Source organism: Narcine bancroftii, chromosome 1 (genome assembly GCF_036971445.1).
Source record: "Narcine bancroftii isolate sNarBan1 chromosome 1, sNarBan1.hap1, whole genome shotgun sequence".
Taxonomy (NCBI): domain Eukaryota; kingdom Metazoa; phylum Chordata; class Chondrichthyes; order Torpediniformes; family Narcinidae; genus Narcine; species Narcine bancroftii.
In genome coordinates, this window is record NC_091469.1 from 444,303,534 (window position 1) to 444,319,873 (window position 16,340).

A 16,340-nucleotide genomic window follows, 5' to 3' on the forward strand; every position below is an offset into this window, starting at 1 on the left:
GTGGCCATTATCAAGACTTGGTTGATGAAAGGGCTGATGAAGCTACTGGGGGGGGGTTTAGATATTTCAAAAGGGATAGGAAGGGAGGTAAAAAAAAAGGGTGGGCAATAGCATTACTAATCAGGGATAGTTTCACAGCTGAACAAAGGGAGGATGTTGTGAAGGAATTGTCCACTGAGTTTGTGGGTAAAAGTCAGAAACATGAAGGGAATGACCACTCTTGGGGGTAGCCTATAGGACCTAAATAGCCCTTAGGACACTGAGGAGAAAGTGAATGCACAAGATTTTGGAATTATATGGGTGAAATTGAGGATTGAGAGAAGAATTGTCACATTAATGGGATTGTATTATAGACCATCTGATTGTAGGAGTTGGAGGAATAAATATGTAGAGATAGCAGACAGTTGCAAGAAACACAAGGTTGTGATAGTACATTGGGGCTTCCATACTTTAAAAAGGGCTGGACAGATTTGTTTATCAAGTGTGTTCAGGAATGTTTCTTTCATTAATATGCAGAAGTTCCAATGAGAGAAAGTGTAATACCGGAACTCTTATTAAGGATGAGACAGGGCAAGTGATGTGTGTGAAGGGAACACTTTAAATTAAGTTATCATAGTCAAGTCAAGTTTATTATCCTCTGATTATACAAGTACAACCTGATGGAACAATGTTCTCCAGTCCTCGGTGCAAAAACATGCAGACGCACAACAAGGTATAACACACATACAGACAGATAATACATATGCAGGATGAGAATTTTATCTGTATAAATAAATAATTTTTTTTGCACAAATGAGACTCGGATGGTTAGTGTGAGCAGTTCCTTTGGTCGTTAGTATTCTCGCTGCTCGTGGGAAAAAACGGTTCCTCAGCCTGGTGGTTCTGGCTCTGATACTCCAGTATCTCTTCCCTAACGTGAGCAGCTGAAGATGCTTTGTGCAGGGCGGAAGGCGTCCTCAATGATTTTTCATGCCCTCTTCAGACAGTGATCCTGGTAGATCATGTCCATGGGTGGGAGGGAGACCCCATTGATCCTCTCTGCCACTCTTATGTTCCTATGGATTGATCTCCAATCCCTTTCTCTGCAACAACCATACCACATTGTGATGTAGCCAGCTGGACTCTTTCAATAGAACTATAGAAGGTTGAAGTAATGTTGGCCGGTAACCTTGCCTGCTTCAGTCTTCAGGTGCTGTTGCACCTTCCTGACAAGTAAGGAGATGTTGAATGTCCACAATAGGTCACTAGTTAAGGGAAATCCAAGGAATTTGCTGCTCTCGACTCTGCTACAGAGTTGTTGATGTGTAGTGGAGAGTGGTCGTTGTTGGTCCTCCTGAAGTCCACGATCATCTTCTTTGTCTTGTCCACGTTGAGACCCGGGTTGTTACTCTTGCTCTATTTCACGAGATTTTCCACCTCTTCTCTGTAGTGTGACTCCTCATTGTTGCTGTTGACGCCAACTACAGTTGTGTCATCTACAAACTTGATGACACTATTGGAGCTGGATCTAGCGATGCAGTTATGGGTCAGTAGCGTGAACAGGAGCAAGCTGACCACACAGCCCTGAGGTGCACTGTGATGGTGTTCGACATTCTGCTACTGACCTGGAAAGACTGGTCTTTCTGTTGGGAAGACCAAGATCCAGTTACAGAGGGGTGTTTGAGTCCCAGCGAGGACAGTTTCTCCACCATCCTCTGAGGAATGATTGTATTAAACCTAAAATGCCATTAATTTCAAGATAACTGGAATGGAATATGTCTGATCTTCAGTTTGAGATTTTAAATTGGAGAAAGGCAAATTTTAATAGAATAAGAAAGGATCTGACTTCTGTGGATTAGAATATGTTATTTTCTGGCAAAAGTGTGCTTGGTAAATAGGAGGCCTTCTAAAGTGAAATTTGGAGCTAGACCAGCGGTTTTCAATCTTTTTCTTTCCACGCACATACCACTTTAGGTATTCCCTGTGCCATAGATGCTCTGATTAGTAAGGGATCACTTAAGGTGGTATGTGGGTGAAAAGAAAAATTTTGAAAATCACTGTTTTAATCGTACCTAATTGACTCATTTGTGCACAGTTTCATAACTCCAAAGGAAATGGGCCAATGACAATTTTTCTCAAGCAAAGTATTTCAGTAACAATTGGATCTAGAGCAGTGATTCTCAACCTTTCCACCCACATACCACTTTAAGCAATCCCTTACTAATCAGAGTACCGATGACATAGAGATTATTTAAAGTGGTGTGAAAGTGGAAAGAAAAAAGGTTGAGAACCCCTGGGCTAGACTAACGGGTATAAGGAACCTTGGTTTTTGAGAGATTGAGGTCCAGGTTAAGGAGGAGGAGGTGCATAGCGGATATAGGCAGCAAGGAACAAATGAGGTACTTGAGTATCAGAAATGCAAGATATACTTAAGGAAATCGGGAGTGTTAAAGCAAAGCATCAGATGGCTCTGGCAGACAAGGTGAAGGAAAATTCCAAGAGCTTCCACAGATGTATTCTGCAAAAGAATAAAGGGACAAAATTGGTCGTCTTGAAGATTAAAGTGGTCATCTGTATGGAGCCAAAGGAAATGGGGGAGATCTTAAATGTTTTCTTTGCATCTGTATTTACGAGTGAGAGACACTATGGAAGTAAATAGGCAAAACTGCAGTGAGATCAGGGGTCCGATACTGTTTTGAGGTAATAAGGGGGTATAAATCCCCAGGGCTTGACAATACATTTCCTCTGACTCAGAGGGAGGCTAGTACAGAAATTGTAGAGACCCTAGCAGAGGTATTAAAATGTCCTCAGCTATGAGTAAGGTGCCGGAGGATAACTAATGTTGTGTTGTTTAAGAAAGGCTCTAAGTGTAATCCAGGTAATCATAGACGTGAGTTATTGTCATCATGACTGAAAGAGGGATTAATGTGGGTGGCATTGTTAGCAATGCTGTTACAGAGCCAGCAATTGGGGCGGGGGTTCAAATCCAGTGCTGACTCGAAGGAGCTTGTACGTTCTTCCCATGACTGCATGGATTTCCTCCAAATGCTCCTACAGTTCAAAATGTATGGGGGTTGTAGGTCAATTTGGGTGTAATTGGCAGATGACACTAAGATTGGGGTGTAGTGGACAGCAAGGAATGCTCTCAAAACTTGTAACAAGATCTTGACCAGCTAGAAAAATAGGCTATAAAATGACAGAATTTAATGCAGACATGTATGAGGTGTTGCACTTTTGGAGGACGAATCAGGGCAGGGCTTGCATGGTTAATTGTAGGAAACTGGAGTGCCGCAAAGTGGTGTCATGGATAGACGAGGTTGTATCGAAAGCTTTTGAAACATTGGCCAAATCATCAAAATATTGAGTAAAGGGGTTTGAATGTGATATTTAAATTGTATAAGCCATTAGTGAGGCCAAATATGGAGTATTGTGTAAGGTTTTGATCACTTTCCTACAGGAAAGATATCAAAAGATTGAAAGAATGCAAAGAACGTTTTCAAAGATGTTGCCGAGACTTGAAGAGCTGAGTTATTGGGAAAGGTTGAATATAGGACTTTATTCCTTGAAGCATTGGAGAATAAGGAGAGATTTGATAAGAGGAATCCAAAATTGAAGGGGACAGAGAGAGTAAATGCAAGCATGTTTTTTTCATTGATGTTGGGTGAGAGCAAAACTGGAGGACATTGGTTAAGGGTGAAAAATAAAATGTTTAAGGGGACATCAGGCAGATTTTATTCACTCAGGGAAATAAGACTGGAATAACTTGCCAGCGGAGATGATTGATTCAGGTTCAATTTTGAGAAATTTGGAGAGGTACATAGGAGTGATATGGAAAGTGCGGGGAATTATGATTGTGGTGCAGGTCAAGGGACTAGGTGGTATAAATATTATAAGTACAGATTTGTTGGGCTGATGAACCTGTTTCTGGGCTATAGTATTTTGTTGAAAAGGGTAAAAGATGAAGAGGAACAGGACTGCAAAAGGCTATGATGCCAAATTAAACTAAATCTCCCATTTGTCCATGATGTATATCTGTGTATTTATGCCTCTTAAATAAGGTATTAGAATTCAAGAGCTATGGAAATTTGTAATCTTTAATGGCTACAAGACTGTTAAAGCATCAAAAGCAATGATGAAATGCACAACTTTGAAATATTTGGCACTGTTGCAGGTCGAGCAAGGGCATGCATGTGCTGAAGCAGGGCAATATGCATGGCTTGCAAGATGCGACAAGATTGCATTTTGTCTGACATCTAGGTTTTCTGCCTTTTTGGGGGGAGGTGGTGATGACAGTGAAGTTACACTGATGCAATTAATGTTTTCAAATCATTTTTTTGCTCAATGTAGATGAATGTCAACCTCAAACAAGGAGTTCACAAAATATTTTGTGAACCTACTATGTTAAATTGTTTATCTGAAATTGTTCTTAACATCCCTCTGTTAGTAACATTTTCCTGTTACCGCAAATTTTTAAAATCACCCCTTTCCAGAGTACAATTACTTCATCTAATTACAGTTATAAAATGGAGTTTATGATATTAGATCTACGTTAACCATTTCATAACATGAAATTATCCACTTAGAAGGAATTCAGTATTTGGCTTTTTAGGCTCCAGAATAAATCATTTCTGTTGTATGGTATTTGGAGCTCTATAGAGCAACAATTTGCAAGTAATTCCCAGGGTATGAATTCAAGTTTTGCTTTACTAAAAATAGTAACCCGACATATTTAATTGTGCAATACACAAGATGTTGGGAAAACTTGGCATCCATAGGAAGTAAAATATAGTAACCACTGTTTCAGGCCTGAGCCCTTTGTGAGGAATATGTTCTAAGGTATTTAAAAATGCCATTTACAGTAAAATACGTATTTAATTAAAGCTCAGCTTAGTTCCCTATTGATGTCTAATGAATGGGTCTCAACTTTACACTGCCTACTGTTTTATAGCAACACTGAAAATTCTGTATCTGATTTTCTGGAAATCTTGATGATTCATCATTTGGTTCACTAATTGGTACAGTAAGCTCTCTTTATCTTGAACTTTCAATGTACAGCCTTTGTACTCGTGAGGTATTCAATGTGAGTATGAACTGTTGAGTTGGATATGGGGTTGGGAATACAAGATTTGCAGCTGATTTGTGTAACAGTACAGTAAAATGCTATGTTCAGAAACTAGGAGGTTAAAGACATTGGGAGGATCTGCAAAAAAAAAGCCTAATTTTGAGATTTAGATGAATTCAAGTTTTGTCACACTTTGTACAAAAAGAGAATAAAGGGGGATGTGTTGGGGGGGGGGTGTCAAGCTAAATAAATTGGTTATTGTTAAGAAAAGGCACATAAATTTCACTAGCAGATCTGCTGAGACTGAGGCAGAGTTGGGCACTGTGGCAGAGATGGTGGGCCATTGTTTCATTATATCAGGCACCAGCCCACATGATCAAAGTTGAAATGCACAAGAGAATTGCTTTGCAGGATGATAAATTCATTAGCTAGAGAGCAGGAACTGATAAAGAAGCTGTTAACTTCACTTTTGCCAATGTTTGAAAAATGTTACTGCTCATCTGATACATGAAAGTATTTTTGTTTGGTGAAATGCAGTTGGGATGTGGCGGATCTTTATAATTGGGTAATTGAGGATTATCAGTTAATTCACTTGGTTGTTTGGAAATCTTGATCATCCACCCACCATCTGGTAATCTGGAATGTAGGACACTGGATTGGAATAGAATCGAATCACTCAATTTCTGAAATTTTAATATTAAAATTCCAGTCAGAATTACTTTTAGCTACTCAGAATTCTCAAAGACAGTTGGGAGAAAAAGTTTTTAAAAAGCTTGGCATTAATTCCAAGCACACAGTTCAATTTAACAAGAAAAGAGAGTGTTGTCTCTTATCCTTCTATTGCAGTAAGTTTGTTCCATTCTGGAAATGTTTCTTGCTATTACCTTTCCTAAGAAATGGTGCAGGTACAAATACCATTTAAGCATAAAGATAGTTGTTCGAAGTAGATATGGTAAACAAAAGGGAGCAAAATCCTACCACAAAGGTGCAGCAATTAAAGTAGTATACACTTAATGATTATGCTGTGAATCCTAAAAACATTTTACCACTGTTGGATATCAGTTTGAGGGTTCCAAGATGTGATCTGACATCAAGGGTCTTTATACTGCAGGATCTAACTGCCCCCAAATGTTTGCATCAAGAAAATGTGAAACTGTAATTGTAGTCTTGAATTTCAATGGCCAAGTTTGACTTTTGACCTGCATTCCGAAAGAAAATGTTCAGATCATGATATTACTTCTCTTGATTACCAACAGCCCTCAAAAGTGCATCCAGTCTGAATAAGGGTCATGACTTGCTTTTCTATATGACAGCTAAGCCCTCCGAAGCTGCATTGGCTACCAAGAGATCTATCCTTAATCTTAATTCTATTATCTCCCTGATTAACATGAATACAATGCTGTAATGGCTGCTGCTTCAAATTTCAGATTTAGATTTTAGATTTATTGTCAGAGGACATCACGTACAACCCTGAGATTCTATTTCTTGTGAGCGAGGCAGAATTACCATATCAGTAATGCAAAAAAACTGCTGCACCCACATGTAAACAAATAATGTAAACAGATAAAGATGTATAAACAAACTGTGCAATGCAGAACTTTAAAAAAATCAATAAAGTGCAAAAGTAAGAGTACTTAACTTTGTCCCTGAATGAGTGTTGTTGAGTCTGGTGGTGGAGGGGTAGCAGCTGAACCTGATAGTGAGAGTCTTATGGTACCTATACCTCCTACACCCAGCATGTGTTGGGTGGTGTGGATCCTTGATGATTGTGGCTGCTCTCTGACAGCAGCGTTCCCTATAGATGTTCTCAATGGTGAAAGCTTTGGCTGTGATGTCCTGGGCTGTATCCACTACCTTTTTGGAGGGTAATGATGTCTGTATACCAGACTGTGATACAGCCGGTCAGTACACTTTCTAACACAGTTCTGTAAAAAATTGTCTGGGTTTCCGATGTCATACCAAACCTCCACAAACGCCTGAGGAAGTAGAGATGCTGACATGCTTTCTTCATGATGCCATTAGTGTGTTGAATTGAGGAATGAGACAGTGATTCCAAAGAATTAAAATTTGCTCACTCACTCCACCTCTGATTTCCCCCAGTTATCACAGGACTTCCTGAAGTCAACCATTGGCACCTTGGTTTTGCTGACATTGAAAGCAAAGTTGTTGTTGGTCCAATATTCAGTCAAGTTTTCAATCTTCCTCTTGTATGTTGACTCATCACTTTTTTTAATATTACCCACTAACATGGCATCGTCAGCAAATTTTTGGATAGTGTTATTGTCGTACCAAGCCACACAGTCATAGGTATAAAGTGAGTACAGCATGGAGCCAAGAACACAGCCCTGTGGTGCTCTGGTACTTGTGGAGATTGTGAATGGAGGTAAGGAAATCCAGGGTCCAGTGGGTGTTGAGTCCCAGGTCTTGGAGTTTGCTGTTCAGTTTTGAGTTTTCAATTAGCTAGAAGGAAACAACTAGCTTCAGTCATGGTTTTTAGACTGCAATATCGTGAAAATTAATTACATAATTAATGCCCATGTGGTCGTTCACACTGGGCACCTTTTTAGACTTCAAGTGCCTGAGTGTAACAGTCCCGGTGGTTGGACGTGAAATAGAGTGGATGATCAACAACAAATTTTTCTGGTACGATTTATAGTGCAGGCTTTCTCCAAAAAGTTGTTGGGGTCCTGCAGGATAAATTACAGTGTAGAATTGACTCAAAATTTCTGCACATTCCTTTTTAGACTGCCTGTGTAGTGGCAAAATTCCTTGACTGTGCTGACATACCTGTAGTCTAAAAACCATAAGATTTTTTTCCAAAGGTTAACTTGCAGGTTGAGTCATTAGTAAAGAAGTCAAATACAATATTAATTGAGAGGATGAAAACATAAAAGCAAGGATGTAATGCTGAGACTTTATAATAGCTCATTTAGAGTATTGTGAGCAGATTAGGCCTCCTGTCTAAGGAATGATGTGCTGGCATCAGAGAGACAAGAGGAGACTTGGATGTTTGATGGCTCAGGGCCTGTACTTGGAGTTTAGAAGGATGGGAGTCAGGGAGGGAATCCTCATTGAAATCTACTGAATTTTAAAAGGGCCTGAGTGGAGAGGACATGGAAAAGATGCTTTGAGTAGTGGATCAGTGTGGGACCAGAGGGAACAGCCTCAGAATAAAAGGATGAGAGCAGAAACAAGTATCATCTTCAGTCATGGGATTGAATCTGTGGAGGACGAGTCATAGGGTATATTTAAAGTGGAGTTTCGTGATTAATAACGATGTCAAAGGTTGTAGGAAGAAGGCTGGAGAATGGGGTTGAGATAAACATTAGCCATGATTCAAATAGTGCAGCAGACTTAATTGGCTGAATGGCTTAATTCTGAACCTGTCTCTTGTGACCTTGATAAAAGTGCATGTGAATGGCATATTACAGCATGGAATTGGCAAATTTTAAAAGAAATTCTAGCAGTGGTGAAAAGATACTGCTTGCTGATTTTGAAAAAAGATATTTTAAAGATCCAAGTACAAGTTTACATTTATTGTCTTGTGCCAAGGTGCAGTGAAAAGATTTGTTTTGTGTGATATCCTGTAAGTCTATCCTTACACAAATATGGCAGAATAAAAAAAGTGTAGAGTTACAACACATTCGTTCGATTGGAGTAAGGACAACATTATTTTACTCATAAGTTCTTTCAGTAGCCTGACAACTCTAGGAATGAAACTGTCCTTTAATCTGGTGGTGTGTGGTGTAATGGAATATTTGTAGGTGTATTTGGGAGATAAATTGGTCAAATTAGAGTAGGTTACATACATGCACACACTTTAAAACAGATTTTATTTGAAATACTGAAGAATTCATATTCAGTAACTTTACAGAAAGTATGAAGAATGCTGTGCAATTTTACAAGTAGGTGCTAATTGAAATAATGTCATTAAAGCAGCAACCCGGAGATGCTCTGGCTGTTAAAAGCTCTTTGCAAGGGTTTTTGACAGAGTGCACACAAAAATCACTCCTGGGTTTTTGTTTACCTAAAACAACAGCTTGACCAAGAAGACTAACTCCTATTGTTTGCTGGAGAAAGTCAAGGATTTTGCAAGTGAGAGAGTCACATGGGCTTTCTGCCAGTTGGAGAGAGAAAAGGCTACTTCAGGTGTATTCTCCGCTAAGAATGCACCTGAAGAAGAGAAAGTGGCCCTTTGATTTGCCGTTCAGGTGGCAGTGCTAAAAGTGCACCGCTGGCCACCTGAAGGGACAGCTGCACCGGTATGCGCATCTGAGTGCATTCTGGCTCCTGTCCCTTGGGCTGTCAAGTTAGGGTGGCTGGCTGTCAGCTGGGACAGCCAGCGCGGGAACATCCCCCATGGAATGTCCCCACACTGATTGCTCTGCCCCCATCGGGGGAGAAGGGGGTCTGGGACGGCCAGCAGGGGAGAAGGGGGGCTGGGGCAGCCGGCAAGTGAGTATGGCGCTCGAGTCTTGTACTGCCATTGTTTTGGCCAGGCCCCTTCTCCACCGCTGGCCGCCAGTCTCCCTTCTCCCCTGCTGGCCGCTCTAGCCCTGCAGTCCTCGCACTGACAGCCCAGCTAGCTGCCCCTGCCCTGATGTCCTGCGCCAGGAGAAGGAGCAGCTGGGAGAGGAGCTGTCAGGCGCACGCCAGCTGACTGTCATCCCAAATGCAGCCGCTTTTAGGCGACTGCATTCAGATGTCTGAAGAGGCCACTGTGCTGCGGCGATTATCCCTCTCAGAGGAGGGTTACAAAGTTCGCCTTGCAAGCGCCTCCTGCACATTCATGTGGCCTCGGAGAGGGAGGGAGAGAGAGAGAAGAGAGACTGAACAGACAGCTGAATCAAGCAGGAGAAGCTGGTTGAAACTGAAACAAACTCTAGAGTGGCGGATGGCTGGAAGTGCTATCTGTCTGATGTTTCTCTTGGAATAATAGGAACAGAAAGGAACTCTGTGGTAGCCTGAAAGAAAGAGATTATCATTTAGAGCACCCTGATGGGGCAAGTTTAATCAGCAAGACATTGAGGTGACTAATGATGGTACCTCAGTTAATCCTGGAACAACAAATCTCTGCAAACCCTACGAGAACCTTCCTGAGTGGTAAACATTTACCTTTTGAGCACCAAAGCCTGGTGAACATTATGCATGTTAAATTCTGTGCACAGTATAAGAATTGCCCGCAACCAGAGAACTTCGAAGAATGAGAAGTGAGATTGAACTGTGAACCAAAGAACTTTTCTTAAATTTACAGACACATCATGTACACGTGCGCTTAGAATTAGAAGGGAGTTAAGTTAATAGAGATAAGTTAAAGTTTGATTCTGTTTTCATGTTTAAAGATAATTAAAAACAACTTTTACTTAAGTAACTACTTGTCGTGGTGAATATCTATTGCTCCTGGGTTTTGGGGCCCTTTGGGCTCGTAACAGTGGAATCTGTTTTTAGACATAGTCCCCTTATTTCAGGGGACCATAATATTTGGTGCATAGCAATGATATGCAAATTCAAGTAGTCCTTGGTTGCATATAAGATTTAGATTTATTGCAGGGTACATAGATGACATCACATACAACCATGAGATTCTTTTTTTCTGCTGGTGAGACAGAATTACTACTTACTGATGGTGCAAAAAAATGTACACAGCATATACATGTAAGCAAATAAAGAACAGATAACGAATGTAAACAAACTGCAATAAAGAGAATGGAAAAAAATAAAGTGTACAAGTAAGAGTCCTTAATTGAGTCATTGAGTTTATTGTTGAGGAATCTGATGCAATGACTGCTTGTAGTCTGTGATTCATAGTCATCTTCTCTGGTGATACTCTACCAGGCCTCTAATGTATCCATCTTTAGGTCTTGCTTGTTTCAGGAGCTTGTCCCATTAAGTTTTTTCTTCAGCATATGGAAGACATGCTCAGTTGGACTTAGAACGCGTGGCTGACTTGCCCATTCAAGAATTTTCCACTTTTTAGCTTTGTAAACCTCCTTTGTTGCTTTTGCAGTACATTTGGGATCATTGTCTTGCTGTAGGATGAAGTGCCTTTCAATGAGTTTGGAGGTATTTCCTCAAACTTGCAGATAAGATGTTTCTATACACCTCAGAGTTTATTTTGCTACAGCCATCAGCAATTATATCATCATTAAAGATAAGTATCCCTGTACCTGTGGCAGCCATACATGCCCAGGCCATAACACCCCTACCACCATGCATCACAGATGAGGTGGTATGCTTTGGATCTTGGGCATTTCCTTTACAACTCCACACTTTGCTCTTGCTAACACTCAGATGCAGGTTATTCTTGGTTTTATCTGTCCCCAAGACCTTTTTCCAGATGTATGAAGGCACTTTTAAATACTTCTTGGCAAACTAATCTGGCCATCCTTTTTCTGTGGCTAATTAGTGGTTTCCATCTTGTAGTGTAGCCTCTTTATTTGTGTTCTTGGCAGTAGCCATTGACACATCCACATCTGCTTCTTGAAGAGTATTTCTGCTTTGTTCAACAGGTGTTTGGGGATTTTTTCTTCTTCATAATGATAAGAATTCTGTCATCAGACTTTTCTTGGTCTTCTAGTCCCATTGCTATTACTGAGCTCACTGGTATGCTCTTTCTTCTTAATGATGTTCCAAACAGTTAATTTTGGAAATCCTAAGATTTGGACCATGTCTCTTACTGTTCTTGTTTTTCAGCCCCATAATAGCTTCTTTGACTTCATTGGTGTAAAATACAATGTGTTCACAATCACTACTCAGGAGAAAGTTTTGGAGAACAAGTTCCGTTTTATTTGCGGGTCTGCAGAGTCGCGTGTCTCTTAGTCCCAAGACACACCGGAGATTTGAAATCACTTTTTTGTACAATTCCGCGCTTAGCAAAGACACCTTACAACTCCTTTCATTCGGGACCCCAATAGTTCACAGCCTTCCTATTTCCCTTCCCATCCTCCCCGATTCTATAGGGTTTTCCTCCTTGTTCATACATCGTATGTTATGTTAATCAAGCAGACTTGTCATTGGGGGCGTCCAGGTTAATATTTATATTCTCGTTAAGCAAGCGCAGTAGTGACTGCAGTTTACCCTAGGTTGTTTTACCAGTTTAAACCAGAACTCATTGTCCTTGGAGATTCTGACACACAAGGGGTCGACTAACTGTTCTTGAGTGCTAATCTAATCACGTTCCACTACTTCTCACAATGGTGCTAGTTTAATCACATTCCACCACTGTTCACATTATGATCTTCTGCACATAGTGATGCAGAAATTCATGAATCAAAATTTTTCTATAGTAGTAAATCAACCCGAGTATTCAGTCAATACTCTATTCCTATTTAGACAAAGAAAAAATTTCCAACCCATTGCCACAGTGTAAATAAAATGTTGAGTCCTATTAGGCAACAGTGATGCAGCTAGTAAATCTGCTGTTTAAGATCCAGAATCTGGTTCAGTCCTGACCTCTGGTGTTGTTTATGCAAAGTTGTGTATTTTCTTTGTGATAGCATGGTTTCCTGAGAATGCTCTAGTTACTTCCTGTCCCAAAGATGGGCAGATTGGTAGGTTAATTAATCACTGTAAAATGCCCCCTCGTGTCTATGTGAGTTGTAGATTCTGACAAAGTTGATGAAAAGTACAGAGAATGACATTGGTGTAGAGTTCAGTGTACACGAGTGCTTAATGGTTTGTGCAGTCTCAGTGGCTTATTTCCATGCTAAATTAATCAGACCATTTGTAACTGTTAAACTTCTTAGTAATCATAGAGCTATGCAGCACAGAAGTGCGCTATTCTGCCCAAATTTCCTTGCTGTCCACATTGCCTGAGCTAGTTCTATTTACCTGTATATTTAAACCACCTTAAAGTGATTTGTATTCGTTTAAAAATAATTAGCTTAATCATTGAGTAGGATCATATGATAATCAGCCAAATTTTACAAGATTTGAATTCTGTTGAATGGTATGTTATGTGGATCCTGGTGAGGCTAACACAATTGGATATTTTATTGAAGTAAAAACACAATGCTGGAGAAACTCAGCAGGTCAAATAGCGTACTTTATAAGGTAGTAAAGATACACAGCCAATGTTTCAGGCTTGAGCCCTTCATCAAGGTATGAGGTGAAATGTTGGTTATGCATCTTTATTCTTGCTATAATAAAGTATGCGGTTTGACTTGCTGAGCTTCTCCAGCATTAGAGAAAGAAAAATTTTCCAACCCCATTGCCACAATGTAAAACTTTAATCACTGCATCTGCAGACTTTCGTGTTTTACTGGATGTGTTATTCTGTTACTCGAAATGTTGGTCTTTCTTATTCCTGGTTACTGTTCAGTGACCTCTGCTGGATTAGAAAATAAAACAATAATTTTAATTAATGTGATTCTCTGAGTCAGGTCTTGTGAATAGGATGGCAGTGGCTCAATCAAATCTCATTTCAAAAAGGAGTCAATGCCCGCAAGAGTGCGGGCAAAATTTTTTGTTTTGATGTATACGTACAACTACAAACACATTTCAACCAGGATTCTATTTCCTTCTCTCAATTCCTCTGCCTCCATCACATCTGCTCCCAGGATGTCATCCACCATTTCAGAACATCTAAGAGGTTCTCCTTCCTTTTCACCCCCTCCCCCCAACTGCCATCAACTCAGCCCTTGCCTACATCTCTATTTTCTGCACATCTGTCTTGGTTCCCTCTGCCCCAAGATTCAACAAGGACAAGATTTCCTTTTACAATCTACCACTCTCCTGCCACTCAAACATATGCTCTGCTATTTCCACCACACACTGCATGGTTCATTGCCAGATACATCTTTTCCTCACCTCTCTACTTTTTGGAGGAACTGCTCCCTCCAAGACTCCCTTATTCACTCATCTCTTCCCACTAACTGCTGTCTGGGTACCTACCCTTGACTACAAGAAATGCTACACTTGTGCCCACACCTCTTCCACCGTTTAGAGCTCCAAGCACTTATGAATCTGCAAGGGTCATCCACTGCATCTGGTCTGCATCAGAGAGACTGGGCACGGACTGGGAGATCGTTTCATTGAGCACCTTCACTCTGCTATAAACAGACTTCCTAGTGGTCAACTATCTTGATTCCATACACCATTCCAACACTGACCTACCTAACCATGCACTGCCAAACTGAAATTGTAGGAATAACAACTAATACTCCATCTAGGCACTCCAAACAGATGGTATTAACATTGACCTCTAGTTTCAATTAAACCCCTTCCCTGTGTGTGTGTCTCTCATCCCTTTCTCCTTTCCAGCTCCACACCCTCTTCCTTTCCCTCTTATTCAGAAAGCAAGCCCCTCCCCATCACTTCTCCACTTTTTACCTCGTGCCTATATCCATATATGACCCGTTAACCTGTGCTTCTCCCCTTGCCCCTTCCTCCCTCCTCTCATACCCACCTACCCTACCTATTTGTTCAGTCGTCTATTGCTTTTTGCTCATGAAGGGCTTGTGTCTGAAACATTAGTTACACTTCCTATAGATGCTACATCACCTCCTGAGTTTCTCCAGCACTTTTGTGCATTGCACACAAAGAATAACTGCTCAAAAGACGGTATGCTTGATAAGGTCCTTTTATTCACTTTAAAAAAAATCTGTAAAATATTATTGATTCTCACTTCACCCCTCATCATTCCACCACCCCCCCCCACAAATATTTTATAAATGCTTTGATGTCAGTTTTGGTGTTGGAGCTGCTATTGTTATCCAAGTTTCTTCTGCTGAAGCCATAGGTTCAGTTAAATATTATGACATCAGCAGAAAAAGGAATGTTTTTAAATGCCAGTGCAAATTTTGAAATTGAAAGATTCTGAGTTGTAATTGAAGGGTTGTAACTTGATATGTAAAATGGTCACATATTAATTCACTTTCTTGTCCTCTTCAGGAGCATCATCTTCAGCGGGCTATTTCAGCACAGCAGGTTTATGGAGAGAAACGGGATAATATGGTTATTCCTGTTCCAGAGGCAGAAAGCAACATCGCCTATTATGAATCTGTCTACAGTGGGGAGTTCAAGATGCCAAAGCAGCTTATTCACATACAGCGTGAGTATTAACATTTGTGCATGTATGTCTGTTTGTTTGTCTGACCTCCATGCAAATCAATATGGAGCACTCGAGAAATGTCCAAGGAGGTTCAGTAGATGTAACATTTGATGCTGAATGTCATGACCACATTGAATTTAACCTTTACCCCATATGAAGTTCAAAAGTTCAAAAAAATTGAACTTGCATCAGGGACACACAATTAGTTCCAGTGCTGTGCATCAATGTACCTTCAGAATAAAAACAAGTGGCCAAACCCAGTTCAATATGGGCCCCAAAACAGCGAAGCAACATTGGCAGAAGCTCTTCATAAGTTAGACAAAGGAGAAAGCAAGAGACAGCAGAGGAACATCAGTCTTGCCTCACTGTTGATATTTTCAGACATGCAAGGAGCAGGCAACTGGAAATTGAATAGCAGCAATAGGCTTTCTCAGTGCTCAGGCCTCCAGATAGGCAAGGGTCAGGCAGCAGGAAACACTACCAACACCAGGCCTGCCTCAGTACTCAGGCCTCCAGACAAACAGAAGCAGGCAGCAGGGAAGAGAGGAACAACACCAAGCCAGAGTGTTTTATTTCCCAGGCAATGCCAGGTATCCTGCTAGTTAAATATATAAAGCTCCTGTTTCAGGGTGTTATATGTTAGCATGTTGTAAATGCACTTGAAACCTGAATATTCTTCTCCAATCACTGTCTTTTCTGATGTACCTCAGACTTCATTTTGATCTGTCTATTTACTGTAGGGTTATTAAATTTTTTGCTCCTTTCTGTTTAGAAGATAAATGACTAAATTTGTAATTCAACATCCTACACTAACCCACGAATATTTGCGAATCTTTCTGTCTATTTTGAATAAACTGACCTTCCACAATCTTTAGGTAGAAGTTTATTACCGCTTGGAGCAGAAATCTCTTCCTTTGCTTTGAATGGCTGACTCCTTGCCTCTTTCTGTTTATTAATGACAGAAAGGGGATCTTTGGCCTTTCAAGTCAATATTGAATCTTGGAGAAATCCCTTTACTCTAGCTTGCTCTCTTGCCTTTTCATCAACTCCATCTTGATCCTCCTACCACCTTATGCTGGGGGTTATTTACAGTAACCAATTAACTGACAAACCGGCACCTGGGGAAACACAAGTAAAAGCAGCGATGTGCAAACTCCACTGTACAGGAAGTCAGGAATAACTTCATGGTTCTGGAGTTATGAGCCAATAGCACTGCTTACTGTGCCATTCTGGTACTGTTTTTTGAAG

At 40.5% G+C, this 16,340-nt stretch overlaps 1 protein-coding gene across 6 annotated transcripts in view; it reads left to right on the top strand.

Moving 5' to 3' along the window:
* Positions 1 to 16,340, top strand: part of LOC138751745 (enhancer of polycomb homolog 1-like) — a 224,107-nt gene that overhangs the window by 126,678 nt on the left and 81,089 nt on the right. For all 6 annotated transcript variants that reach the window (XR_011350146.1, XM_069914450.1, XM_069914449.1 and 3 more), the window contains one exon: positions 14,933 to 15,092. Coding sequence is in view for 5 of the 6 variants with exons in the window: in XM_069914450.1 (XP_069770551.1) it covers positions 14,933 to 15,092 (160 nt within the window). In the remaining variant the exon portion in view is untranslated. The remainder of the gene's footprint in view (positions 1 to 14,932; positions 15,093 to 16,340) is intronic.